Source organism: Triturus cristatus, chromosome 6 (genome assembly GCF_964204655.1).
Source record: "Triturus cristatus chromosome 6, aTriCri1.1, whole genome shotgun sequence".
NCBI lineage: Eukaryota > Metazoa > Chordata > Amphibia > Caudata > Salamandridae > Triturus > Triturus cristatus.
Genome location: NC_140589.1, coordinates 560,739,718 through 560,765,137, shown reverse-complemented (window position 1 = coordinate 560,765,137; position 25,420 = coordinate 560,739,718). Strand labels below are relative to the sequence as shown.

Below are 25,420 nucleotides of genomic sequence, written 5' to 3'. Positions count from 1 at the left end.
GGATTAGTAAAGGTTAATGGGAGACACATGTGGTCTAGAATAGATGTTGCTTGCTTGTACGGCCTGGTCTAAAACATGTATGCTAATTTCGGTCATATTATCAAAACGTGTTTCAGTGTTTCTACAGCGCCTACATGTCGCTGAAGTGTAGCTGCGATGTCCAATGTCTTCGAACGCGCCTGGAAGCTTACGCGTGGCTGATGGGAGCACAGATTCTAGGGCAAATCGCGTGGAACACAATATACATGGTAAGCGCTCAAGTTAAAAATTAGAATGTTCCCGCCTCTCTTTGTGCCTCGTATGAAGCAAGCTCATTGGGTACAAAAATATTGACGTAGGTTTTGTGTGTGAGCGTAGTAGGGAGCGGGTATACATCACAGAAGACTTCATGGTGGTAGAAGCTCCGGGTGAGGGCGCCTGTGAACGGTCAGCCGCCAAGATGAGCAATCGTCATGAACTCTGGGAGAGGGATCACAAAATCAGAGAGCACGGTCTGTGAGTAGCAAAGCCCATTGTAACGTGCCCACGGGCGCATCTCACTGCTGGACCGAACCCCATCTCCTCAGCGTCAGCAGACTACGACACAACGTACAGTGTAGATTCCCTTAATACCCCCTTTTTAACCCCTAATTGTTAAACCTCAGGGTCGATGTCACGTGTAAAGCGAGCATCCTTAACTGAACACTTTACTCCTGTAAAAGGTTTACTGCCACGCTCACGACGGCCCACCCACCCAGGCTCCCAAGTAGGCGTGATGGAGCCACCGTACGTACAACAGTTTTTTGCGAATGCTCACAGACTACCTGGCAGAAAAATACACACACACGCACATGGCCTGTCAGAGGATTATCTCCGTCTATCAAACAAACATTGGCACAATAAAGTTTACCTTCTAGGTTTCCTCCTCTGCTTTCTCTGGTAGCACAAGGAGATCAGGTGAGGGAGCAACGCCGGGACACCACCGCCTTTCTCCGAGGCACAGCAGAAAATGCCTCGGAGAAACGCCACGTCCTTTTCGGATTTGGGGGGCGTGTTTTGCTGTTGTCTCCTCCCTGAGACTTCTCGCAAAAAACACGCCCCCCGATCCGAAAAGGACGGGGCTTCAACGGAGTGACTGGACCTCTTCTCCAGTGGCTGGCCAGCATTTAAGAGGCCAGCCAATGGAGAACAGGAGAGAAGAGGGGCGGGTGCAAGCCCCTCTTCTCAAAGTCACTCAAACTCATTAAATGTCGGAGCGAGACTGCGCAAGCGCAGCCTTTCGCAGCCGAGACCTAAAAAGGGTCTCCTTGATGGAACCCTCTGAAGGTCTCCGGGCCTTGTGAAGAGAGGAGGCTGATAAAACATTAAAGGGGACAAGCTGTCACCCTCCTGAGAAATGTTTCTAGGGCAGGGGGGAATGACCCAGACTCTGCCGTACCCCCACTCCCTCAACAACAAAGGCCTTAGCTGAAATGCTCCTTCCCCTTCCTTCATTGTGGAAAAGAAGTCCAAGGCCTTACCACTTCTTCAGAGGCTATAATGTTGCCCCAGATGCATTGTTTCTGGACGTCCCCCGAGCTATACTAATGTACAAACTGTGATCTAGACCTGGAAACATTAACATCACTAGCTAAGGCTTGTGTCTGGCCAGTGGGATTATTGAGCCAAGCACATGCTTGTGGCTGCAGGCTAACTCGGATGCACCGACTCCCTCCCAGTGCGAAGTTTGGGTGCCATACAGCTGCCTATGACTCTGGCTGTGGCTCAGGCTGGATGGACTCCATTAGTTTAGCCCTGCAGTGGCGGTTCCATTTTAATTCCAGAATCTCCTGCAGTATTTCATGAGGACGCCGGGGCTTCTGCCCAGAAGAAAGTGATCAAATGTTGCTGCCAACAAAGTTCTCTAAGGGGTTTCAAACCTGCACCAAACACCAGATTAATTTAGAACTGTTTAGGAGCATGCGCAGTACACCCCCAGGGGTGCTGTATCACAGACTGTTACTAGGTGTCTCTGTGGAGTTGTAAAGAGAACTCTATTAGCCATATAAGGTATTGCACCCTTACTTATATCACTGCTGGTTTTATAATACACCATCCCATTCGCACACAATACTACCTCACTTTTACCCAACTGCTACTTGCTCGTTCTCTCCCTCCCTCCCTGAGTCTACCTCCTTATTTCTAAACCCCTACTGATTTAACTATATACCCTTCTTCTCTTTCTCTAAAGCCCTTTCTGCTTTAACTACATGCCACTACTATTTGCTTTGTCCTAGGTGCTCCTCTCTCCAACAACCCCCTTCTATGTTTTTTATTAAATACCTGCCCATTTCCATTATTAAATACCCACACAAATGCCCTTTAATTTTTTTCCCCTCTTCCATATGCTTATTTTTCATCTTTTTAGCATACAATAGCGCCTTACTATCTTATATACCCATACACAACTTCTTTTACACCTTTTTTTATTGTTCCCCATGTATTTTTTAGCTCTACTATATCTTGAATAGGCTGCCCCAAGGCCCCCTATCACCCTACAAACACTCCGTATTACCAGAAGGCTGGCAATAACCTTATACTGTACACATCATTACACTACACTTTTTGCTTGCGCAACATTGCTTATTAACTTTTTGCCTTTTATGCGCCTTTATACACTTCAAATGTTATAAACAGCTATCTTTCCAACTAAATTACTAGCTTTTTGCATGCTGTACAAAATGTTTCTCTATTATTTCTGCTTATAGAAAATTCCTTATTATACTATTTTTTATATGCACTGCTTAAAGCCTAAACAGGCAACTAAACAAGCAGTTACAAGTAAAGTCATCTCGCACAACAAAACACATTATATAAATTGGTACAGCAAATGTGGTACCACCAACCTATATTTCTCATACGTTTATTCCTACATAATATGCCTATATTTTTTCATAATACAAGCACACACAATCCCACTCTATAAACTTTCCTCCACTTTACTCAACTCAACACCACTCCACGCTAAACTACTCAACTCCACTACACTCTATAATAATTTCCTCTACTCTATACTACACCACTTCACTGTACCACACTACACTCTATAGGTCTACATTAACAACATTTGAGCTAGTAATGTTGCATTAATATTTGCTACGCCAAAAACCCAAACTTTTAATAATGCGAGACCTATAGCATTGCAAATGCTGGTTTTTTGTTAGGCACGGGGAGATTAAGTGATTTGCCCAGAATCACAGGATGTCCAGCGTCATTACCGAGACTCAAACCCAGTTCCCCAGGTCCAAGGTCGAGCGCCCTAGCCATTAGGCCAACTCCTCTCCCCAAATATATAGCACCAGGTCATTGCTCCAAGCTGCACGTGCAGGCGGTAGGGTTAGTGTCTGATCACTCGTCATAGCCCTGAGAGGAGAGAGACCAAGTGGCGCCCTCCCACCCAGCTCCAGCAGCCTTCAGAATGTACCAGACGTGACTGGATCATTAGGGAAGGAGGGCAATATGTCCTTAACTATAGCAGCGAGACTGACGTGTTTCAGAAACTGACCAGGTCCCAGATAAAAACTGTCCTGTGGAGCCTCAAATGTAATAAACTCCTCATTTGGATATATGTCCCCCGGTGTCTCACATCCTCCCGCTCACCAGGCAGACACATCCGTGGTATCCACAAGCACTATAAAAGCAGGTAAGTCCCAGAAGACAAATTCCCTGACAAAGGGAGCTTTCTTTAACACCATCTTGACGGTACGCTCCCACAGGGAAGCAGGGTGCTTAATAATGTAGCGGCTCCTCGAGGGAGTGCTGCGGGGTGGAGGGTAGTAAACTCCGGCATATGGCCGAACGGAGGTAAGTAAATAAATAAATAAAACAAATTACATTGCGCGCACTGCATGGCCATTTGGCGATGCAGCGCGCGCAATGTAATTCATTTTATTTATTTATTTGTTTACTTACCTCCGTCCGGCCATATGCCGGAGTTTACTACCCCCCACCCTGCCCCTCCCCTGCCCCGCCGCACCACAGCACTCCCTTGAGGAGCCGCTACTGGGCCAGATAGCATTGTTCCAAATTCAAAACCGCCAGTCTCCCCATTTTCAGTGGTAAGAATACAAAGTTGTTTGCCACCCTACTATGCCCCCCTGCCCAGATCAAGGAAGGAGGGAGGGAATGCAGTGACCTGTCCACCGTTTGAGGAAGAGTGTAAAATGAATGCTGAGTGGAGTACAAACACTGTGGTAAAAACGCCATCTTCGGTATGGCCACCTGCAGGGTTGGATTGGGATTAGAATTAGAAATCGGCCCGGGCAGGCTAAAAAAAAGTGACCCATATTTGCATATTGCCTTTCTTCACAACACTATTTCAGTAAAGTTTTATAAACACCTGAAAACATGTAGGGCTACTTTTGCTCAGGCCCCCTGCCCCCGCTCAATATGCATACATTAATGGGCCGGCCCAGTGAGAGAAAGGGAATGACACCTCTGCTGCTCCAACGTACGCCACGTCAGTGTAGGTGTGTGAATAAATAGGCTGGGGCTCTGGGCGTGGTTCACTTGTGAACTGTGATGACCAACGACTATGTCAGAGCGGCAGGCCTCACCCTGCCACGAGTCTGCCGCCATGACCGCGGGTCTCCTCGACATAGGCCCCCTGCAAACCCAGCGGCACAGCACCGCAGACTTATGTCTGCACAGACTAGTTCCTTCGATCTACACTGCGGACAGCAGGCATCACAGTTCACATGGAGAAGCGATTACAGATGACGCAGTCCAGTACGCAAGATACATTGCTCCCAGTGCGGCCCTATCGGACCACACATCATCGCAGGGTGCACACACGCTGAGTGCTTCAGGTGCCACTAACTGAGTGCACCACAAGTCAATGCCACGTGGCCTTATTGAGGCAGAATTCAATAGACAAAAGACATTGGTCTGAGTGCGGCCCTTCCCGGACCACGCATCATCGCAGGGTACGTACACGCTGAGCGCCAAAGATACTACTAACTCAGTGCACCATAAGTCATCGCAAGGAAGAGTGAACAGTTTTATGTCAGCAGTGAGGCATACTATCACTCGAAAATCAAATTGAGACAGAATTTAATAGACAAAAAACATTGGTCCGAGTGCGGCCCCCCACCCGGACCATGCATCATCGCAGGGTACGTACACGCTCAGCGTCAAAGGTACTTCTAACTCACTGCACCACAAGTCATCGCCACATGGCCTTATTGAGGCAGAATTCAAAACAAGCCGCAACACATGGTGCCACTAACCCTGTTCAACACAAGCCGGCGACACATAGTGCCACTAACCCTGTTCAACACAAGCCGCGACACGAGGTGCCACTAACCCTGTTCAACAGAAGCCGCAACACGTGGTGCCACTAACCCTGTTCAACAGAAGCCGATCACACATGTGGAACTGTGTCCTGAGTCCTGAATGGCAGTGACCCCAACTTCGTGGCAGCGACCACAGCACCAGACTCCCTTAGGTTAGTGACGCGTATTTGCATATGGAAGGCCGGCGACACGTGGTGCCACTGAACCTAAACTACGCAGGCCGGTGGGGCCACCAACCTATGCACGTGGCTGTGGGCCCTTGCTCACCGCCTACACTGCAGTCAGCAGGGTTCACAATTCAGATACAGTCGCAATTGCAGATGACGCAGTAGGCAAGAGACATTGCTCCCAGTGCGGCCCATCCGCACCAAGCAGCATCACAGGCTCATACACTTCGACAGTGTATTCTATACATATTTCATATTTTCATGATACGCCTACACTGCGGTCAGTAGGGCTCACAATTACAATTTAATCTAGATTCATTAATTACAGAGTCCATTCACAGGCCTAAAACCTACATAATATCCTTTTAGTATCCTTGCTTCAAGAACATTTTTTATATCAGTTATAGCTTTAGTACAATCACCAAATTCATCTTCAAGTGCAAACGAACACTCAATAACAGTGTACACTGCGGCCAGCAGAGCTCGCAATTCGAATTTTGGACACGTGGTGCCACTAACCCTGTTCAACAAAAGCCGATCCCACATGTAGAACTGTGTCCTGAGTCCTGAATGGCAGTGACCCCAACTTCATGGCAGTGACCACAGCACCAGACACCCTTCAGTTTTATTTGTTGTTGTTTTGTTTAAATAAAATGTTTTATATGTAAATCTATACATGACTAAGATTCTTGTTTGTCCAACCGCACAGGGACAATTCCGGGCCCAAGAAGGTTGTTGGGGGTATGTTGGTAATGTGGGAAGAGGGTGCCTTACCTGCTGATGTGGGAAGAGGCAGCATGAAAGGGGTATCTCTCACAGAAAGAACTCCGGTATGTTTTCAGAAATGCCTCGGACAGATGCCAGCTGACGGACTGAATCACAAAATGGCTTTTCAATGCTTATGTGGTGTGACTTATGAACAGTTCACACCCAGCTTCGCAGAGGGACAACTGCAGCCCATCCGCTCGACTTACAGACGCAGTACTACGAGCCATCCGCTCCCAAAGGAACAGCAAAGTAGTAGCTTGCAGAGGTACAGGCACAGCAGCGTACTAGCTCGCAAAGGTAGAGAGCTGCGAGCCGACGGACTGGCTTCTAACGGCATAGCTGCGAAGTGGTGATGTTGGGCAGAGGGAGCGTGAAAGGGTTATCTCGCGCAGACAGAGCTCCGGTATATTAAATTGCCCCCGGGACCTTTCTTTTATATTTTCACTCGATGCGAAAAAGCACGCTTTCTGGACCAAAACCTTTCTCCCTACCGAATTTGGCGTAATTCCGTTCAGCAGTTTGACCTGTAGCCTTGTCTAAAGTTTCCTATGGAAAATCCATTCAGAAAACACATTTTCACCCCCCCCCCACATAGCTACCTGTCGCAGGCGTACTCGCTGTTGGTGTGCAGGTCAGTGGTCTAGTTGTCAACATGTCACGGCCACTCCCTGAGGGCAGGTTTGCACACACACCACACCCATGCGGCACATGCGTCAATGGCCATGTGACCACGCAAATATAATGCATCGACAACGTCACATCCTTTTTTGCCGGTGGTGACTGGATGGCGGATGCTCCACGGGTCTCAATCATAAAGAGTCCATGAAACGTTGCGCAGAGGGTTAGTCGCACCCTGAGCTGTATGGCTGTCAGGGGCCTACTACCACGTGGCGCGGACTTGACTTGCAGAGGGTTAGTGCCACCCGAAGCTGATGTGGCCGTCAGGGACCTACCACCACGTGGCGCGGACTTGAGTTGCACAGGGTTAGTGCCACCCGAAGATGATGTGGCTGTCAGGGGCCTACCACCACGTGGCGCGGACTTGAGTTGCACAGGGTTAGTGCCACCTGAAGCTGATGTGGCTGTCAGGGGCCTACCCCCACGTGGCGTGGACTTGAGTTGCACAGGGTTAGTCACACCCTAAGTTGTATGGCCGTCAGCGGCCTACCACCACGTGGCGCTGACTTGCGTTGCACACGGTTAGCGGCACCAAAAGCTGATGTGGTCTCCGCCATTGATGACTCAGGACTCAGCGACATGTGTGGGATCTGCTGGGCCCGCGGAGCGGTTCCATATAATGTGCACCAAGCCATGGTGGCGGGACTGGGCCCTGGAGCTTTTACGGGCACGTGGAGGGGCAGCCTGTAATTATTTGGTCATGGATGCGCAGGGGCGGCAGTGTCTCTCTCTCTCTCACTTCCCTCTCTTCACTCTCTCTCTCACTCTCTCCCTTCCTTTCCTTCTATCTCTCTCACTCTCTCTCTCTTCTCCCTTTCTCACTCCCTTTCTTTCCTTCCCTCTCTTTTTCGCTCTGGATTTCTTTTCCTTCTCTCTTTCTCTGTGTCTCACTCCTTTGATATGCACTTTACACACGTCCTTATTTTGTGCTTTATTTTCCAGACTGTGTCATCGACATTGAAGGACCCGACAGCAGTCTTTTCCGCCTTGTTGTTTTGTGTTGAGTTTGTTAAATTTAGTTTATCCTCTATATGTACATAAACGGAAAAATAAAGTTTGAAAAAAATAAATTTCAATAAAGTTTTTGGTTGTTATTTAAGTGCTGTGTGACTCTTTCACGTTCTTATTACTGTTATTTGGTGGTGTCCACCATGGTGTTAAATTTTGGGGCAGTTATCGCGGGAATACTGGTGATGTTTGCAGTTTGCACCAGCTTCTGAATAGTGTGTTAGACTTATCTCAACTTTAGTTGCATTAAAGTGCTGATAATGAGATGCAGAGTAGGCGTTCCTGTGCAAAAACACACGAGGTGCACCTTTGCAATTTATTCTAAATACAAAAATCCTGTTTTGAATTGCACTGTGGTAGTGGGTGCATTTACAGTGTACACACAAAATCAATGAAGAAATCTCATTGTATTTATATGGATTGAGAAAAGTGAGTCAGGTGCTGGATCTTGACGGGATACATTGCCCAGTTAGTTTATTTTTCTGTACACTAAAAAACCACATCACAACTTTCACAACGAAAGGCAAAAACTGCGATGCGAAACAAATTCCGGCGATAAGCCGCGTTAGCACCAGGGATATCACACCTCCTTTCTGCTGGTGTTAAACAGGACGACTACCTGCAGCATGAAAGGGAACACAGCCAAGTGCCACACCAGAACACCCACAGGTGCCATAGAGTCAATGAGCATAATACACGGATACCCATGATGGCCACAACACTCATCACAACAACCCGAAGGACCGCCAACGCCCCTCGAACCCGCATCTGAGCAAGTGTGTCCATGTGGTCATTGTGTTAGCCCGATGGGCACGAGCCCTGCAACATCACAGTGTGCTGTCTTCAGCGGACGTTACCATGTCACCTCAGCACTGGCAGTGAGCCTGGACATGTAGCTACGCATGCATCCTCCTGCATGCACAAGCGGCGTGCTGGTCCAACGTACACTGGTCAGCGCAGGGGTGTGCCTATCCGGCAAGGGAAACGGGGTGTCTCGGACATGTCCGTGTGCAAGAAGTGCGGTAAATGTGTCTCTGTGTTCTGGTGTGGCCGCCACAAGGGCCGCAGCAGTCGATGTTGTAAAGTGGCATGCACCACCTCCAAACGGCAGTGTCACGGTGTGATTGGAATGCCGCAGGACATATGCGCAAATAGGCATTACAATGGTGTGCCGTAGGAGTGCACGGGATACACTGTGGTGGAAACGACCTAGGCACATTGACTGGTGTAGGTTTGGAAATGCTAATGAAAGACACCTTTCGACAATTGATGTTGCTTTTGCCTCAAACTGTCTTTGTATATTCCTATATATGCCAAAGACAGAAGTGGAAATGGTCAAACCAATTTTGTCCTCAGATTGAAAAATCTAGGAAGAATGTCAACAAACCTGTGTCTGCATAACTCAGAGACCATAGAATGGGGTCGATCTACAACAACAACATAAGTTTTGATATGGCTGATATCTACAGAAGTGATGGAGTACACTTCACAGATCAGGAAAATCGAGTTTTTCTGAATAACCTGAAGCTGTGCATCCGCACTTACATGTAGCTCGAACTAATAAACACAAGGGCTCTTTTTAGAGCCGCCTTATATTCCCAGTATCGGTTCGCAGAGTGACAGCTGCGATCCAGCTAGCACAGGGAGACCTGCGGGCTGTCGGGCAGGCTCGCAGAGGGAGAGCTGCGGCCCGTCAGCTCGGTTCGCACAGGGAGAGCTACGGGCCATCGGCTCGCAAACGCACACCAGCGTACTGGCTCGCAGAGGGAGAGCTCAGGTCTAACTCGCAAAGGGACACCAACGGGCCAATGGCCCTGCTAGCAGAGACACACCTATCACCTAACGGACTGGCTCACACTTGTACAGCTAGGGACACGACGGCTCGCAGACGCAGACCTGCGAACCGACGGACTGGTACTGTTTTATGCTTTAGGGTAGTACAGTGGTGTTTGTCTACTGTAGGGGGTTCGTGCTGGAGGTAACGTTTTAGGTTTTAAGGTAGTGCAGTGGTGTTTGGGTAGTGAAATAATCGTGCTGGAGGTAGTGTTTTAGAGTTTATGACAATGCAGTAATGTTTGGGTAGTGTAAGGGGTCATGCTGGGAGTACTGTTTTGGTGTTTAGGGTAGTGCAGTGGTGTTTGTGTAGTGTAGGGGGTCATGCTGGGAGTAGTGTTTTAGGGTTTACGGCAGTGCAGTGGGGTTTGGGTAGTGTAGGGGGTCATGCTGAGAGTAGTGATTTAGGGTTTACGGCAGTGCAGTGGTGTTTGTGTAGTGTCGGGGGTCGTGCTGAGAGTAGTGTTTTAGGATTTAGGGTAGCACAGTGGTGTTTGTGTAGTGTGGGAAGTCATGCTGCGAGTACTATTTTAGGATTTAGAGTAGTGCAGTGGTGTTTGTGTACTGTTTGGGGGTTCATGCTCGGGGTAGCGTTTTAGAGTTTACGAAAATGCAGTAATGTTTGGGTAGTGTAAGGGGTCATGCTGGGAGTAGTGTTTTAGGGTTTAGGGTAGTGCAGTGGTGTGTGTGTAGTGTAGGAGGTCGTCCTCAGAGTAGTGCTTTGGTGTTTACAGTATTGCAGTGGTGTTTGTGTACTGTAGGGGGTCGTGCTGGGGTAGTCTTTTAGGGTTTAGGGTAGAACAGTGGTGTTTGGGTAGTGTAGGGGGTCGTGCTGGGGGTAGTGTTTTAGGGTTTAGAGTAGTGCAGTGATATTTGTGTAGTGTAGGGGGTCATGTTGGGAGTAGTATTTTAGGGTTTAGGGTAGTCTAGTGGTGTTTGGGTAGTGTAGGGTGTCGTGCTGGGGATAGTGTGTTAGGATTTAGGGTACTACAGTGGTGTTTGGGTAGTGTAGGGGTTGTGCTGGGGGTAATATTTTAGGGTTTAGGGTAGTGCAGTGGTGTTTGGGTAGGGTGTCGTGCTGGGGGTAGATTTAGGGTTTAGGGTAGTGCAGTGGTGTTTGGGTAGTGTAGGGGATCGTGCTGGGGTAGTGTTTTAGAGTTTATGACAGTGCAGTTGTGTTTGGGTAGTCTTTGGGCAGTGTAGGGGATCGTACCGACAGACTGACTCACAGAGCTCCGAGCCGACGGACAGACTTCTAAAGGCATTGCCGCGACCTGGTGATATGAAGAGAGGCAGCGTGAAAGGCATATCTCACAGAGACACTGATGGCAGTGTTGCCTCGCAGAGGTAAAACTACAAACCCCATACACGGAGAGATGCGAGCTGATGGAGTAAATCAGAAAATGGCTGCCAACACTTCCTGGTTTCAACCATTCACAGCCAATAAGCCGCAAGCTGGTGCCTGTAACCCCTCAGCCAATTACATGTCAGAATTCTCAAATATAGATATCTGTAAAATTTGACATTTCTCAAAAACTACTGAACGGATTTACACCATTTAAACAAAAGCGTGCTTTCTGGACCATCACCTTTCTCCCTGCCAAATTTGGCGTAATTCCGTTCAGCAGTTTCACCTGTAGTCTTCTGTAAAGGTTCGTATGGAAATTGCATGGAGAAAACACGTTTTAGGACCCTCTTTTTTCTCAGCCCCTCCTACACCATTCACCCCCAAACTTTCAATATAAGAGCTAATCAAAAAAAAAAAAGAGAAACTTTTTGGATAATTTCATAAAGATTCGTCAAACGATGCCAAAGTTACAAGCACATAGAAGGCTCCAGAAGGGGAACCGCGCAACCCCCCTCCCAACATGAGTGAAGCCCCGGGGCTGCGCGGACTCCAGCGCACCCCTGCAACCCCTGCTATTATTTTTTAAGAAATACTCCCGGAACCTAGCCCACCCAAGGGCCTCAATAAAATGAAACGCAAGAACCCGCGATCACAGCGCGAATTTATACCAATTTCTTTTTTTATTTAAGGATTTTTTGGGCCCTTCGGGTCCTTCTGGGACCCCCAGAGCAGGCCTAGGAGGTCAGGGTTTTTCTACCCTGCCCCCTTCTCTTGTTTTATACCTTTGTTTCTCCTTTTTTGGGTGACTCGCTTCTACCGAGCCACAAGATGGCTGCCAACACTTTCTGGTTTGGACTACTAGCAGCCAATCACAGTGAAGCTCGCGCACGCGACTTAGGCTCCGCCCAGATATCGAAACTTTTATTTTTCTAATTTCTCAGCAACTACTGAACGGATTTACACCATTTTTAAAAATGTAGCTGTAAGACCCAAGCTCTACCATTCTGCCAGTAGTTTTGGCTGTAGTCTTGCACAAAGTTTCCTATGGGAAATTGATTTTTTGACTCCTATTTTTTGAATTTCTCAAAAACTACTGAACGGATTTACACCATTTAAAAAAAATGTCGCTTTCTGAACCAAACTCTACCTTTTTGCCAAATTTAGGGTAATTCCGTTCAGCAGTTCGGGCTGTAGCTCGTCGCAAAATTTCCTATGGAAATGAACATGGCGAAAACGAGTTTTGGGACCTCCCTTTTTTCTCTGCCCCCGCTTAACGAATCATCCCCAAACTTTCAGGATAGGAGCTGACCTGGATAGACTTTTTTGGGAGAATTTCAGGAAGATTCGTCAAACGACCCCAAAGTTATTAGCAAATTAAAAAATGCTTTTCCTATGGAAACTAGGTTCTAACTATAACTACCTACTGGCGACCGCCAGTAGGTAATATATATATATTTCTCTACAAATCTGGCTGATGCCGAAATAAAAAGCGGGCACACCAGGATGCGTTTGCAAAACATGCATTTATTTGTTACACTGAACTCAGCTGCTCCGAAGCATTTCGGATGTAACCAATCTTTGTCAAGGTGAGCAAGCCCCATTTCTCATGGACAATAAATACACCTAGCCAATGAGAACTGAGGAAATACTACGTGACGCCACGAGTTGCTACAACTTCACTAGCCCCAGTGCATCTAAAGTCCGTATCACACTACAGTTAATTTTGTATAATTCAAAAATAACCCAAACATAATTATAGTGCACCAATACATATTCCCAATCGAGCAGCACAATTTACATTCCATTACAAACAAAAGAATTCATTTAACCTGGCTTCCATATAAAGTGGACTTAACAGTTATGGCCCAAGGTGGATAATTTTCATAAATAACTTGCATTCATTTATATTCAGCGACAGCGTAATCAACCAAATTTTGAGTATGCAAACCATATTGATTGTCCTATTATGCATTTGGAGGCTTAAATTCTCTCACATTCCAGAATTCAACAATTGATTCAGGTGTCAGTATGCTGGACAAGTTATGTATATGGAGCAGTGGGCCAGCCCGTATCGACCATTGGTTGTCTTGACTGTAAGTGGTGGCACTGTATTTTGCTTTTGTGCATGTGCAGATCTGCCTAAAATTGAAGTGCACTTCAGAGCCAAGACAGGTAGGCCAAACTCTGCCTTCATTTCTGCCTTAATTTTATTTATTTTTTAATTTACTTTTGCACTATGTCATTTTTCCTTACTTATTTTCAAATATATGCATGACACCTGTAGATGGAGGCCTTTTTGCTTTTCATTATTTTTACACGTTTAACAGCTAGATTATGTTTGGGAAAAATGCCAGATTTGTCAAGGTCATACCAGTTGGTTTTACCAATGTTTGTTTTATTTTAGCATTGTTTCAATTTATCTGCTTTTCTTATCGTACTGTACATGTATCGATCATATAACTTTCATATTTTTCACTTCTTTAAAATACTCTTTTTCTTGTAAATTAAACAATCTATTAGGCAGCTTTATTGTGCAGAGCTTGAAAACGCATATCCACCCGTCACAAATGTGACTACGAAACCACAAAGCTGGTATTTTCCAGAGAACTGTGAGCCAGCTTTGGAAGACGGGGCTAGGAATGATTATATACAAAGTTCCACAGATTTAACTGCTTACTGGTGTAAGATGTGATGACTTTGAGCAAAGCATCATCTTTTAACGTGATTCCCGACTGTAATACAGCACTCAATCAAATCAATCAATCATAACATTTGTAAAGCGTGCTACATACCCGTGAGGGTCTCAAGGCGCTGGGGGGGGGGGGGCTGCTACTGATCGAAGAGCCAGGTCTTGAGAAGTTTTCTGAAGGCAAGCAGGTTCTGGGTCTGTCGTAGGTTGGTGGGGAGGGTGTTCCAGGTCTTGGCGGCGAGGTGGGAGAAGGATCTGCCGCTGCCGGTGATTTTCCGGATGCGTGGGACTGTGGCGAGGGTGAGGTTGGCCGATCGGAGGCTGCGGGTGGGGGTGTAGAAGCTGAGTCGGTCGTTGAGGTATGCTGGTCCGGCGTTGTGTAGGGCTTTGTGTGCGTGGATGAGGAGTTTGAAGGTGATCCTCTTGTTGACGGGGAGCCAGTGCAGGTCTCTCAGGAGGGGTGTGATGTGACTGCGCCGGGGGACGTCAAGGATCAGTCGTGCTGATGCGTTCTGGATGTGTTGCAGACGTCTCAGGAGCTTGGTTGTTGTTCCTGCGTAGAGGGCATTCCCGTAGTCCAGTCTGCTGGTGACGAGGGCCTGGGTGACAGTTTTTCTTGTGTCGGAGGGGATCCATTTGAAGATCCTGCGGAGCATTCAGAGGGTGTTGAAGCAGGACGCGGAGACCGCGTTGACTTGCTTGGTCATGGAGAGGGCAGAGTCGAGGATGACCCCCAGGTTGCGTGCATGGTCGCTGGGTTCTGGGGCTGTTCCTAGCAATGTTGGCCACCAGGAGTCATCCCAGGCTGAGGGGGTGCGGCCGAGGATGAGGACCTCCGTCTTGTCAGAGTTCAGCTTCAGCCTGCTGTGCTTCATCCATTCTGCGACGGCCTTCATTCCTCTGTGTAGGTTGGCTTTGGCGGTGTGGGGGTCTTCGGTGAGGGATAGGATTAGCTGGGTGTCGTCGGCGTAGGAGATGATGTTGAGGCAGTTTTGTCGTGCGACGTGGGCAAGTGGTGCCATGTAGATATTGAACAGTGTTGGGCTGAGGGAAGACCCCTGAGGAACGCCGCAGATGATCTCGGTGGTCTTAGAGTGGAAGGGTGGGAGGCTGACGCTCTGGGTTCTGCCGGAGAGGAAAGATGTAGTCCATGCCAGGGCCTTCTCTTGGATTCCGGCGTCAAGGAGGCGTGCTGTTAGGGTGCGGTGGCAGACCGTGTCGAAGGCTGCTGATAGGTCCAGGAGGATGAGGGCGGCTGTTTCTCCTTTGTCCATGAGGACCCGGATGTCGTCGGTAGCGGCGATGAGGGCAGTCTTGGTGCTGTGGTTGCTGCGGAAGCCGGACTGGGATGGGTCCAGGATGTCGTTGTCCTCGAGGTAGCGGGTCAGCTGTCTGTTAACGATCTTCTCAGTAACTTTGGCCAGGAAGGGGAGAAGGGAGATGGGCCGGAAGTACTTGAGGTCCTTCGGGTCCGCCTTGGGTTTGTTCAGTAGGGCGTTGAGTTCGGCGTGCTTCCAGCTTTCCGGGAAGGTTGCTGTCTCGAGGGAGATGTTGATAGTTTTCCGGAGGTGGGGTGCGATGGCTGTGCAGGCTTTGTTGAAGACGTGGTGAGGGCATGGGTCAGATGGGGATCCGGAATGGATGGAGTTCATGGTTTTGATGATGTCTTCGTCGCTGACATTGGACCAGGCGGTCAGCCGGCTGGTGCGGGTGATGGTCTCAACGGTGATGGTCTCGATGAAGGGTGCGGGGGTGGGGGTGTTGAAGCTGTCGTGGATGTCGGCGATCTTGCGGTGAAAGAAGGTGGCCAGCGAGTCACACAGGTCTTGTGATGGTGGAATGTCGTTGGTGTTGGAGCTGGGGTTGGAGAGTTCTTTCACGATGTTGAAGAGCTCTTTGCTGTTATGTGCGTTGCTGTCGAGGCGGTCCTTGAAGGCGGTCTTCTTAGCGGTCCTGATGAGTTGGTGGTGTCTGCGGATGGCGTTCTTGTGGGCTGTGTGGCTGTCTGGTGTTCGGTAGCGAAGCCAGCTCTTCTCTAGTTTCCGGCAGTTGCGCTTGGAGGTCCGGAGGTCTTCGGTGAACCAAGCGGCCTGCTTGCTGGAGTGGTTAGTGGTGGAGGTCTTGAGTGGGGCGAGGGTCTGAGGTTGGTGTCGGTGGTGTCGGGGTCGGTGGGATCGGCGGGAGGTCCCAGGGCGAGGGTGGTGGTCAGTTGGTCCTTGGTGACCTTGCCCCAGTGGCGGCGTGGCATCTGTTGGGTGCGGTGGTGTGTGGTGGGTTTCCTGAAGGTGAAGTGGACGCATCTGTGATCTATCCAGTGGGGTTCGGTGGTGTGGTCGAAGGAGACGTGGGGGCTTGCGGTGAAGATGGGGTCCAGTGTGTGACCAGCGGCATGGGTGGGTGTTGTCACAAGCTGTTTGAGTCCGAGGTTGGCGAGGTTGGCGATCAGGGCGGTGGAATTGGCATCGTTGTTGTTTTCGAGGTGGAAGTTCAGGTCCCCGAGGAGGATGTAGTCCGTGGAGGCGATGGCGTGGGTGCTGATGAGGTCGGTGATGGTGTCGCAGAACTGTGGTCGGGGTCCAGGTGGTCTGTAGACGAGTGTTCCTCTGAGGGTGGTGTTGGGGTCGGTGTGGATCAGGAAGTGTATGTGCTCGGCGGTGGTGAGGGTGTCGTCGGTGTTGGTCGAGACTCAGAGGGTGTCCTTGTGGATGATCGCGATTCCCCCTCCCACTCCGTTGATGCGGTCTCTGCAGGAGATTTTGTAGCCCTCTGGGATGGCAGTGGCGATGTCAGGTGCCGAGGTGGTGTACAGCCAGATCTCCGTCAGGAAGGCGACGTTGGGGGTGGTTGAGTCCAGGAGGTCCCAGAGTTCGACGGCGTGCCTGCGGGCGGAGCGGGTGTTGAGGAGGATGCATCGGAGGTGGTTGGGTTCTCTGGTTGGTGGTTTGGCAGGCCGGATGCTGGTGTAGCTGCAGTTCCGGCAGGTGAAGGGTCCTTGGGTGCGCTTTGGGGTGGCATGGTAGCAGGCGTGGTATCGTCCAGGGTTGAGTGCGTGGAGGCTGCTGGAGTCGTAGTGCAGTCTGGTGTTGTGGTGGCCTCGGGGTCCGGGGGTTCTGGCGCTGGGCGCGGTCCAGGCGCAGACGGGCTTGCCTTTGGCGCGGCAGCGGCCGCCTTAAGAAGGGGAGGTGGGAGGGAGGAGCAGCTGGGAGGTGGGAGCGGGGCGGCGAGGGGTGTGGCCGCGGGTGAAGCGGCGGGAATAGTTGGCCACAGAAAGCAAGAGTGGGGGGGGAGGAAGGGGGGCTAAGGGGAACCACCAAGGAGACAGAGGCAAAAGGAATACAAGCACAATACAGCAGTCAAGAGAAATTACGAACTAAACACAAACGCAGGCTGAGCAGGGCACAGGAGGCTCGAACCCCAGTCAGAGCGGCAGCAGCGGGGGAGAGCATGCACAGGTGGTGCTGTGGCGGCAGGAGAGCGGCCCAGCCCTTGACCAGGGTCGAATGTCACTAAGTCTTTGAGGATATTAAGGTTACATAGAGTTAGAATACCTTCCAAATTGTGAGGCACGCTCCACATTAGTGACACTTATGATGCCTTCCAGTATGACTTAACATCTTACCTTATGTCCACAGACTTCCACTTCTTCAGAAGCCTCGACTTGGCCGAGATCAGCAGTCCAATCACGGTCTTGCACTCCTTTCCTCTCAGTTGCTCCGTGATGGACCCCAGGATCTTCTGCCTCCTATGCCAGCGGTCTAGTTCAGTCAGAGGGGTGGTGGTGATGTCCAGCACTCTAAAGTCAAAGAAGTACAGATTAAGCATGGACAAGACATGTTCTGCATAGATTGTGACGTGTGTAAAAGATAAAACAATAGTTATGATCTGTATACATACATCTTCAGACCCTCTGGCCGGTTCAGCTTATTCAAAATGCTATGAACCGTAGGCTGTGGGTGATCTGTTCAGTGTGCACATGAATTGTTGTTTTGTTGAAACCCAGCCATCTTGCCACTTACCACCTGATGTCCCGGTTACTTGCCGGGACCTGGGATTAGCAGAGTGCTACTCTACACTATCACAGCGATCGATTTGATGTATGCCTGCCACCACCAGACAGACACACCTTAATTCTTAAAGGAAGGCCTCTCCTCCATGCAGTCCCAACGAGCTCATGCAGGTACTCTAGTGCTTACAAGACTATGGAATTAGAATTTTTGGACCCCTCTTTCTTACCTAAATTCAATGAGCTGCTAACACACTCACGTCAACTCAATGAGGTTGTCATAAGCCACTGTTTGGGTTTCAGGAAGCGTGCTCTAGATCACACAATTTGCATATATTGCCAACTTCTTTCTTCCCTTGCACGTATGAGTTCTTTACCCTCAGTGAGCTTACCCATGGTGTCAGTTCTATGTGTACAAAATGTATCACCTGAAGGCAACGTGTGGATTCAGGACACCACTCTTATCTCATCAATCTGCTTCCAAAGTTGAATATGTAGGGCCCGATTCACAAAGGTAAATGAGACGAAAGTCCAACTTTACGACTTCCGGTATTCACAAAGAGCATTTACTACTCGTAAATGCTCTTTGTGAGTCCCGAAAGTCATAAAGTTCAACTTTTGGCATTCACAAAGGGCATTTACAAGTAGTAAATGCTCTTTGTGAATACCAAAAGTTCTAAAGTTAGACTTTCGTCTCAGTTTACCTTTGTGCATCGGGCCCATTGTATACTCCATGCCAGTGTGTAGGCACGGCTATATCACACTGCAATGAGTAGGCATCTTTGATACAGTTTAGCCTCCAGGCAGAGAGATGCAGCCACATCTCGAGAGAAAGAGGGGGCATGAAAGTGTGTGAGTGCAAGGTAGTGTGTGTGTGGCAGCGATCACAGTTCAATTACAAAACGTCTGATGTTTTATCCAAAGTTGTTAAGAAACATTGGGAGGGTGACTAAGAAACTCCAGTTAGAAGAGTCGTTTCAATTTATGCCTGCTAGGTTACCTCTACTTTCAGTACTCTCAATGCAAAGAACGGCTCATTTAGGTTGCAAAGCGGCGCGCGGATGGAAGTACATCTGTATTGGAATTGGTGGGTTGGGGAACAATACGGAGGTGGTTTTGAAATTAAATACTCTTTTGTGCTACACTTGCCATACTCTTCCTTTCCCCACTAATCCTCCCCACAGCCAATTGTATTGTACATTATATTTTGGACACAATATTTTTGTCAGACAATGTTCAAGCCACCATATTCTGATGCGATACCACATGAAGTTGGTACGATCTTCATCTCACAGGACATACAGCGTAACCTGAAATCACCCTGATAGCCACATTTTTCCTACATAAGTAACCAAAATGTTTACAGGGCTCCACACTATTTGTTTTCATCTTGGAAAAATAAAGAATAATAGAAGCTGTGTAGTACACAATGCATAAAATATTCTACGTTTACATAGGCATAAACAGTAAATATAATATTATGTTCCATATGTACGGCTCTAAAAATAGAAACAAAGGCACAGCAATGTGAACTAAATAGCACTGTAATTTTCTCTCTCGCCTCATCTGAAACAATCAAAACTATTTGTATACATATATTAATACATATGTGTGTGCGTGTAAACCTATATATGCATATATAAACATACTTATATATCCAGTCTTTGGCTAAATAATTTCAGTGCACTTGCATGAATATCATATTGCAAAAAGAAGAGCATGTGCAGTTTTATACCATCACTTTCCACTGTGATACAGACCAGTGGCAGCTCTTTAACAGGGGCTGCGGGGTGCAGCCTTGCCTTCTGTGTGCCACAACTTACTGCCCCTTGCACCTGCCCACAGCTGCTAATTATTTAACTTAGTGGTGTTGATTCAAACACAACGTTTGACAGGAGGAGGAAGGGGGCTGAGAAGGCTGAGGCACAATCCATCTAGACTAGAGGGGGCTTTTTAAAAACACCACACTGTGGCTAGATATCTGGATTGCACATGTTTGAGGGGTGTAATTCAACTATGGTCCCCTCACACAGGTACCATCCATTTTATTTCGCAGACATATGGCACGTGCATCAGGTAGCACAGTTAACCTGCTAAAATGGAGCTGTCAGGGCACATATTAGTGCACCCCTGAGGCCAATGAGGAGCCATACAGAGCAGAGGGGACAGGATCCCAAGCTCTGTCCCAGCTTCTGAAAAGGCTGAGCTTCCAGTCCCATCAAGAAGCTGGGTTAGGGGGTTGAGGTGGGCTTTCCTTGTTTTAATCCTAGCCCTACTGCTGAGTCCTGCTCTTTATTGGGAACCATGCCTTGCTGGTTCCGTTGTCCAGGTCGAGATTCCTGCCCTGCTGCTGCCATGGATCCCCCGAGTCACCAGCAAAGGAGGCAACTTAAGTAAAGAAAGTGAGTTGTTTCTCTGTGCATGTGTGAGTGTGTGAGTGATTGAGAATGAATCAGACTGAGTGACAGTGTGTTAGTGTGCCGGAGTGTCAATGACAATGAAAGTAAGTGAGAATCAGTAAGAGAGTATGAATATGTGAGTGGGAGGATATGAATGAAGGAGTATGGGTGAGTTAGACGGAGTGAGTGAGAAGGAGGCTGTGAGAGGAAGTGAGAGTATGTCATGGGTGTAGTAGGTACAGCTACACGAGGGCCTCTGGTCCTCAGAGACTTACTGGATCGTATACATTAAAGCAGACTGCCTGTACACCAGGAGATCAAAACACAGTCCCCTTTACATGAGCAGTTGTGAAAGAGTCAGTGATTGTGAAAGAGAGAGTGCATGTGATTGAGTCTGGGAGTAAGAGTGAGACTCAATGAGTATTAAAGTGTGAGTACTTTTGTGTGTGAGTGACAGTAAGAGGGCAGGCTCATGGATGCAAATGAGTAAGTACGAGTGTGACTGAATTATAGTGAGTGAAGTGGAGATAGAGTGATTGAAAGCAGCGGCGTAATGAAACTTGTGGGGGATCCCTGCAAAGTACATAGAGGTGCCCCCCTCCGGACTTACTCAGGAGCTCTCGGGTCAGGGTACTGTGCTGAGGGGGCCCCCTGGATCTTGGCGGTCCCTCCGCACTGCGAGTGCCTTTGTTACACCACGGATTGAAAGAGGGAGTTAATGTGAGTGACAGTATCAGTGTTAGCGTGTTTTATGCTTGTGAGCCGCTGGCCAGGGCATACTCGAGATAATTCATGGCTTATGAGGGCACTCAAGATAGCATGCTGTTTCTGGCATATTAAAGGTAAATCGTGGAAAAAGGAAGGGCAACCATGGCAAAATGCAGGCCTCTACAGTACTGGTATTTCTTGATCTCAGAGAGGGGAACCATGGCATATTTAGGCTGAGGTTAAGTTAGGGGAAAGCAAACTATGATAAAATGCTGGCTCTGACATACTGAAGTATTTTTTTGATATGGGCCATCAATGGTATATGGGCAGTGTCAATGCAAAAATTCTAGTATTGGCATACGGTATGTAATTCTAGGCATAAAGGGGTAACCATGACAAAAAGCTGGCATTGTCACACACAGGATGAAATTCTGAACATAGAGGCAACACCAAAGGCAAACTATGAAAAAAATGTGGTGTGTGGCAAGTATTACGCACACCATATTCAAAGATCACCAGCTGCTACTGGTACAGGCAATCACAATAGCAGCGTGTTAGCCTGGAAAGAGTTAAAGTAATTGGCTTTGAAAGAATGTTTGTAAGTAGCAAATCCTGCTGTAAAAGTAACAGGATTCACTAAGCAATTGTTAATAAAGCTTTCATTAAAACTATACAACCAGGCAGACAGTGACACTCAACGTGTTCGACCATTGCTTTGAAGGTTGTGATGGCTCTGCTCTTGCACAGTTTGATGGAGCAAATGTGTATTTGACACTGCTCGAGGTGGAGCTTGGTATAATTTGAGCGTACCACAACATCAAAACACATTTGTCCTTGTTTTAATTTGGAGAGGGTGCCCAAAATTAAACCACTGATAACCAGAGTCATGATTATTTCAGTAGATATAGATGGGGCTTGACAATTCTCTCGACCTACCTTTCATCCACAGCTTCCATCAGAATTTGGTCAATGGTCTTGATCCAGTCTAAAACCAGCGCCTCGTGCTCATTAACAATATCCGAGTCCAAGATGGCAGATCTTTGTTGCAGGAAGTCTGGGCTGATTATGTGTGTAGGTCTTTTTAAAATCTGAAGCAGACACATGCGGAAGGTGGTTAACAGGTGCACTGATTCTACAATTTCTGCTTTTTCAATTCAGGAGATGCTTTGTTAGCCCATCGGCATTCACTTAGCCAGTCCCCGCCCATGGCTCAATACACACTATGTACAGAATTTCTGGTACAAATGCTTCATCAAGATATGCATATAAAATTAAATTAAGCCTAGCTTTGCAGAGTTTGACAAGGGAAGAACATTTTTACAAAGAAGGATCAGGCTCCAAGTTGTTTTGCACACTATTCCTACTGCACTTGAAGACATCATTTCTAGACCATTAACTGACTAAATGGCCAGCTACATTACCATTATCCTAAATTCTGTACCTCAAGTCTGGCTGCCAGTATCGTTCTGGTGCATTTGATCCCCAGAAAAACATTACATTCTGCCCAGATATTTTCATTAACCTGAACCACATCAGTTGCAAAGTGTGACTAAACTGTAGCGATTTACTTGTGACACTTTCCATTTTCGGAATTTGGAATCACTTTGATCCATGAATTGTTTAATCATTTCCAACTGTGGCTTTAACAAACTAAGCATTTTGAAATGTATGATGGTCCAAAAGACCTTCATGAAACCAAGGTATGACATGCTGGAGCACTGCAGAGATAGGGGCCTCAAACATTAAAGCCACAATACTCCCTTGCCACATGGCAGAACAAATTCAGCAGTAATCTACCAGTGCAACACAGTGTTACCCATAAACATGACCATGTCCATAACCTGAATTTTTTTAAATAACCTAAGTATTATCATTTTCAATAATGTCACGCTTCTCATAGCGAAAGAAAGCCACAACTGGACACATTTTTCCCAACAAATTAAAAAGGACAAGGATTAAGTTTGCCTATTGCGTTTACCTATTTCGGAAAATATTATATGATTGGTGTCAGAAAGCTAGTGTAAACATATAAGCGACTTCTAAAAATTGCTGCCCAAGCCTTACATACCTCTTTAATACCAACATTGTGAATTAGGGCCAGCGCTAGGCATGGGCAGTGTGGGCAGCTGCTCAGGGCCTTGCACTCGGCCCACCAGCATGGGGCCCCGCATCAGTACAACACACTACCGGTCCTCTTGTACCCCTGCCGATCCAACTAAACAGAAGATGTCTCCTTGTAATTGGACCCATGGGAGGGAGGGGCACTCACTGGGCCATTCAAGGATGGTGTGGGAATGCCTAGGGGAGGGAGTCCCAGTTGGAAGGAGACAAATTTTGCAGGTTTGTCCTGGAATTAGGCCTCCTGCCCAGCTGCCTATTTAGAGACACTGCGGGAGGCTCTTTGTCCATCACTTTAGCGCCACCACAGTTTTAATTTTCAGCCCACAAACAATTCTCACACCTTCAGTCTGATAGGAGCTGTAAAAGAGGAACTTTTAAGTGGCTGAGAGGAGGAGCTGTGGCCCAGGATGAATCTCTACAAAGCATTTTTGGATCCCTGAATGTGTCACTAATGTAAATTAGAGGGGCCTCGCAAATTCCTTTTCTGCCGAGGCCTCAAAAATCCTAGAACCGGCCCTGATCAAGGGCATCAAATACATTCCGTGTGTCCAGCCCAACCACTGCAGAATGCAGCACACATAGAAAATGGAAAAACAAGGAGGAAATAAAGATATTTCTCCTCGTTGTGCCTCCCTTACGCCTCCCCTGGTGAGGCGAAAGTTTTTGGCGCTGCCTCAAGTTTACAATTTCTGGTAAATCTTGGGCAGTGTCAAAAAGCCTTGGATGTTGCTGGGAACACCCCCAGCAATACTCATTGCACGCCCCTTTAACACAGAAAACTGCATTAGAGGGAACAATATTTACGAGGTAGCATTAAGTCAAAAAAAGTGGCCTGGTGCTGCCTCGTAAATATGGAGCAGGCTCCTGCGCCATGGAACGTCCCAAAAAGTGAAGTTGCGGCGCAAAAAAGGGGCCTCATAAATGAGGCGCCCAGTGCTTAGTTTGAGCTAGTGGTTTCCGGGACTCTGCAACTGGAACTTAATTGTCAACACCAGCACTTATGACAGTCTGCTGCATGGTGGTGCTCTTTGTCTCATTTAGAGAAGAGCATAACAATAGTTGTTGATTAATTCAATGCACTTTAAAAATGACTAATACCTGCAAACTGCAACATTCTTCGTTATTCAAAAGAAGATAGCTACCATTAGAAAGTAGGGTGAAAGTGGGCTTAATAGCTGGTACTGGAATACCTTTTAAAACACAGACAAGATTCGGGGCCGTAACATTGCAAGGCCCGTGTATCTGTAAGTTTTTGAAGACAAGGGAACCGCCTAACGCCAAGTCACAAGATTCCCCTGTAAGGTATACCTCTCTGTCATCTCGCAAACATCTGTATGTAAAAGGCAAGGACCACACTTCATGGAGGAAAGCGCTGCCCAGGGGTTCATAGCGACCTATTGGGTAATGCTTCATGCAGGAGGTAAATTTAAACAAAGAAAATGGTAAAGAGATAACCCCGTTGATGAGCCAGACAGCAGAGTCCGTTTCAGCCACAGAGAATTGTAAAGGGTCAATCTTTTCAATATTATCTAATGTGTAAATGCGAGAAGATAGTGTGTTAATACTATTGTCAACAACGGCAAGAACCTTTTCTAGATTAGCTTGATCTATTTCCCTCAAACGTGATGCAGCTTCAATTTGAGAGGGCCTTTAATAAAATCGTCCAAATCAATGTTACTGGACAGCAAAGATAGGTGTTGTTTAACTGATGATAGGGATGAGTGTTGTAACCAATTTTGACACAATTTTCCCACAGAATACGTGGTAACTGAAATCAGCAAAACGGGGATCTAATCTATCTTGTTTGTAACCAGGGACCCTGTTATGAAAACGTAATTGGCAAGCATCAGCAGCCATCTGCCAAACTAACCATCCTCGTGGGTCTAAACTAGGGTCTAAACTAGAGACATTAAACGTAACATTCTGGACTAAAGCTTGTAGTTCCTTAACGGAATAATCAGTATGCATACTCCAGTTCTGATATAGGGCCAACTTAGGAACTGTAGGGGCATTCATCTGTTTGTAGTTGCTAAATCAAAACAGGTGGTTTGATAAATTTGTGATGGTGAATAGAATTTGTGATGGTATGAGGCACACGCGATGTAAAGCTTTATTACCGCGAACCTGCCAGGACCTAGAACCCCAGACAGATTTCAAATCAACAGTAGCCTTCCAAAGGTCATAGCCACCCAATGATAAGCTATGTATAAACAAATTGGAATACAACAATTTTGTGTGAGTTAACATCACTTTGAGAATAGATTATATGTTTAATTTAAAATAAAAGGACTCTGGATTGGACCTGTTGAAATCTGTAAAATAAGTGAATTTTTTCAAGCGAGATTTTAAGTTGCCTGCTAATAGTGAGAGGAGCAATGTTCCCATT

General features: G+C 47.4%; 1 protein-coding gene across 1 annotated transcript in view; it reads right to left on the bottom strand.

Moving 5' to 3' along the window:
• The window catches only part of LOC146817397 (dynein axonemal heavy chain 5-like), a 1,608,734-nt gene that overhangs the window by 1,480,742 nt on the left and 102,572 nt on the right, over positions 1-25,420 (bottom strand). Inside the window, exons 4-5 of the mRNA XM_085609634.1 lie at positions 21,850-22,001; positions 17,423-17,596 (exon numbers count right to left, since the gene is read on the bottom strand). Coding sequence (XP_085465760.1) covers positions 17,423-17,596; positions 21,850-22,001 — 326 coding nt within the window. The remainder of the gene's footprint in view (positions 1-17,422; positions 17,597-21,849; positions 22,002-25,420) is intronic.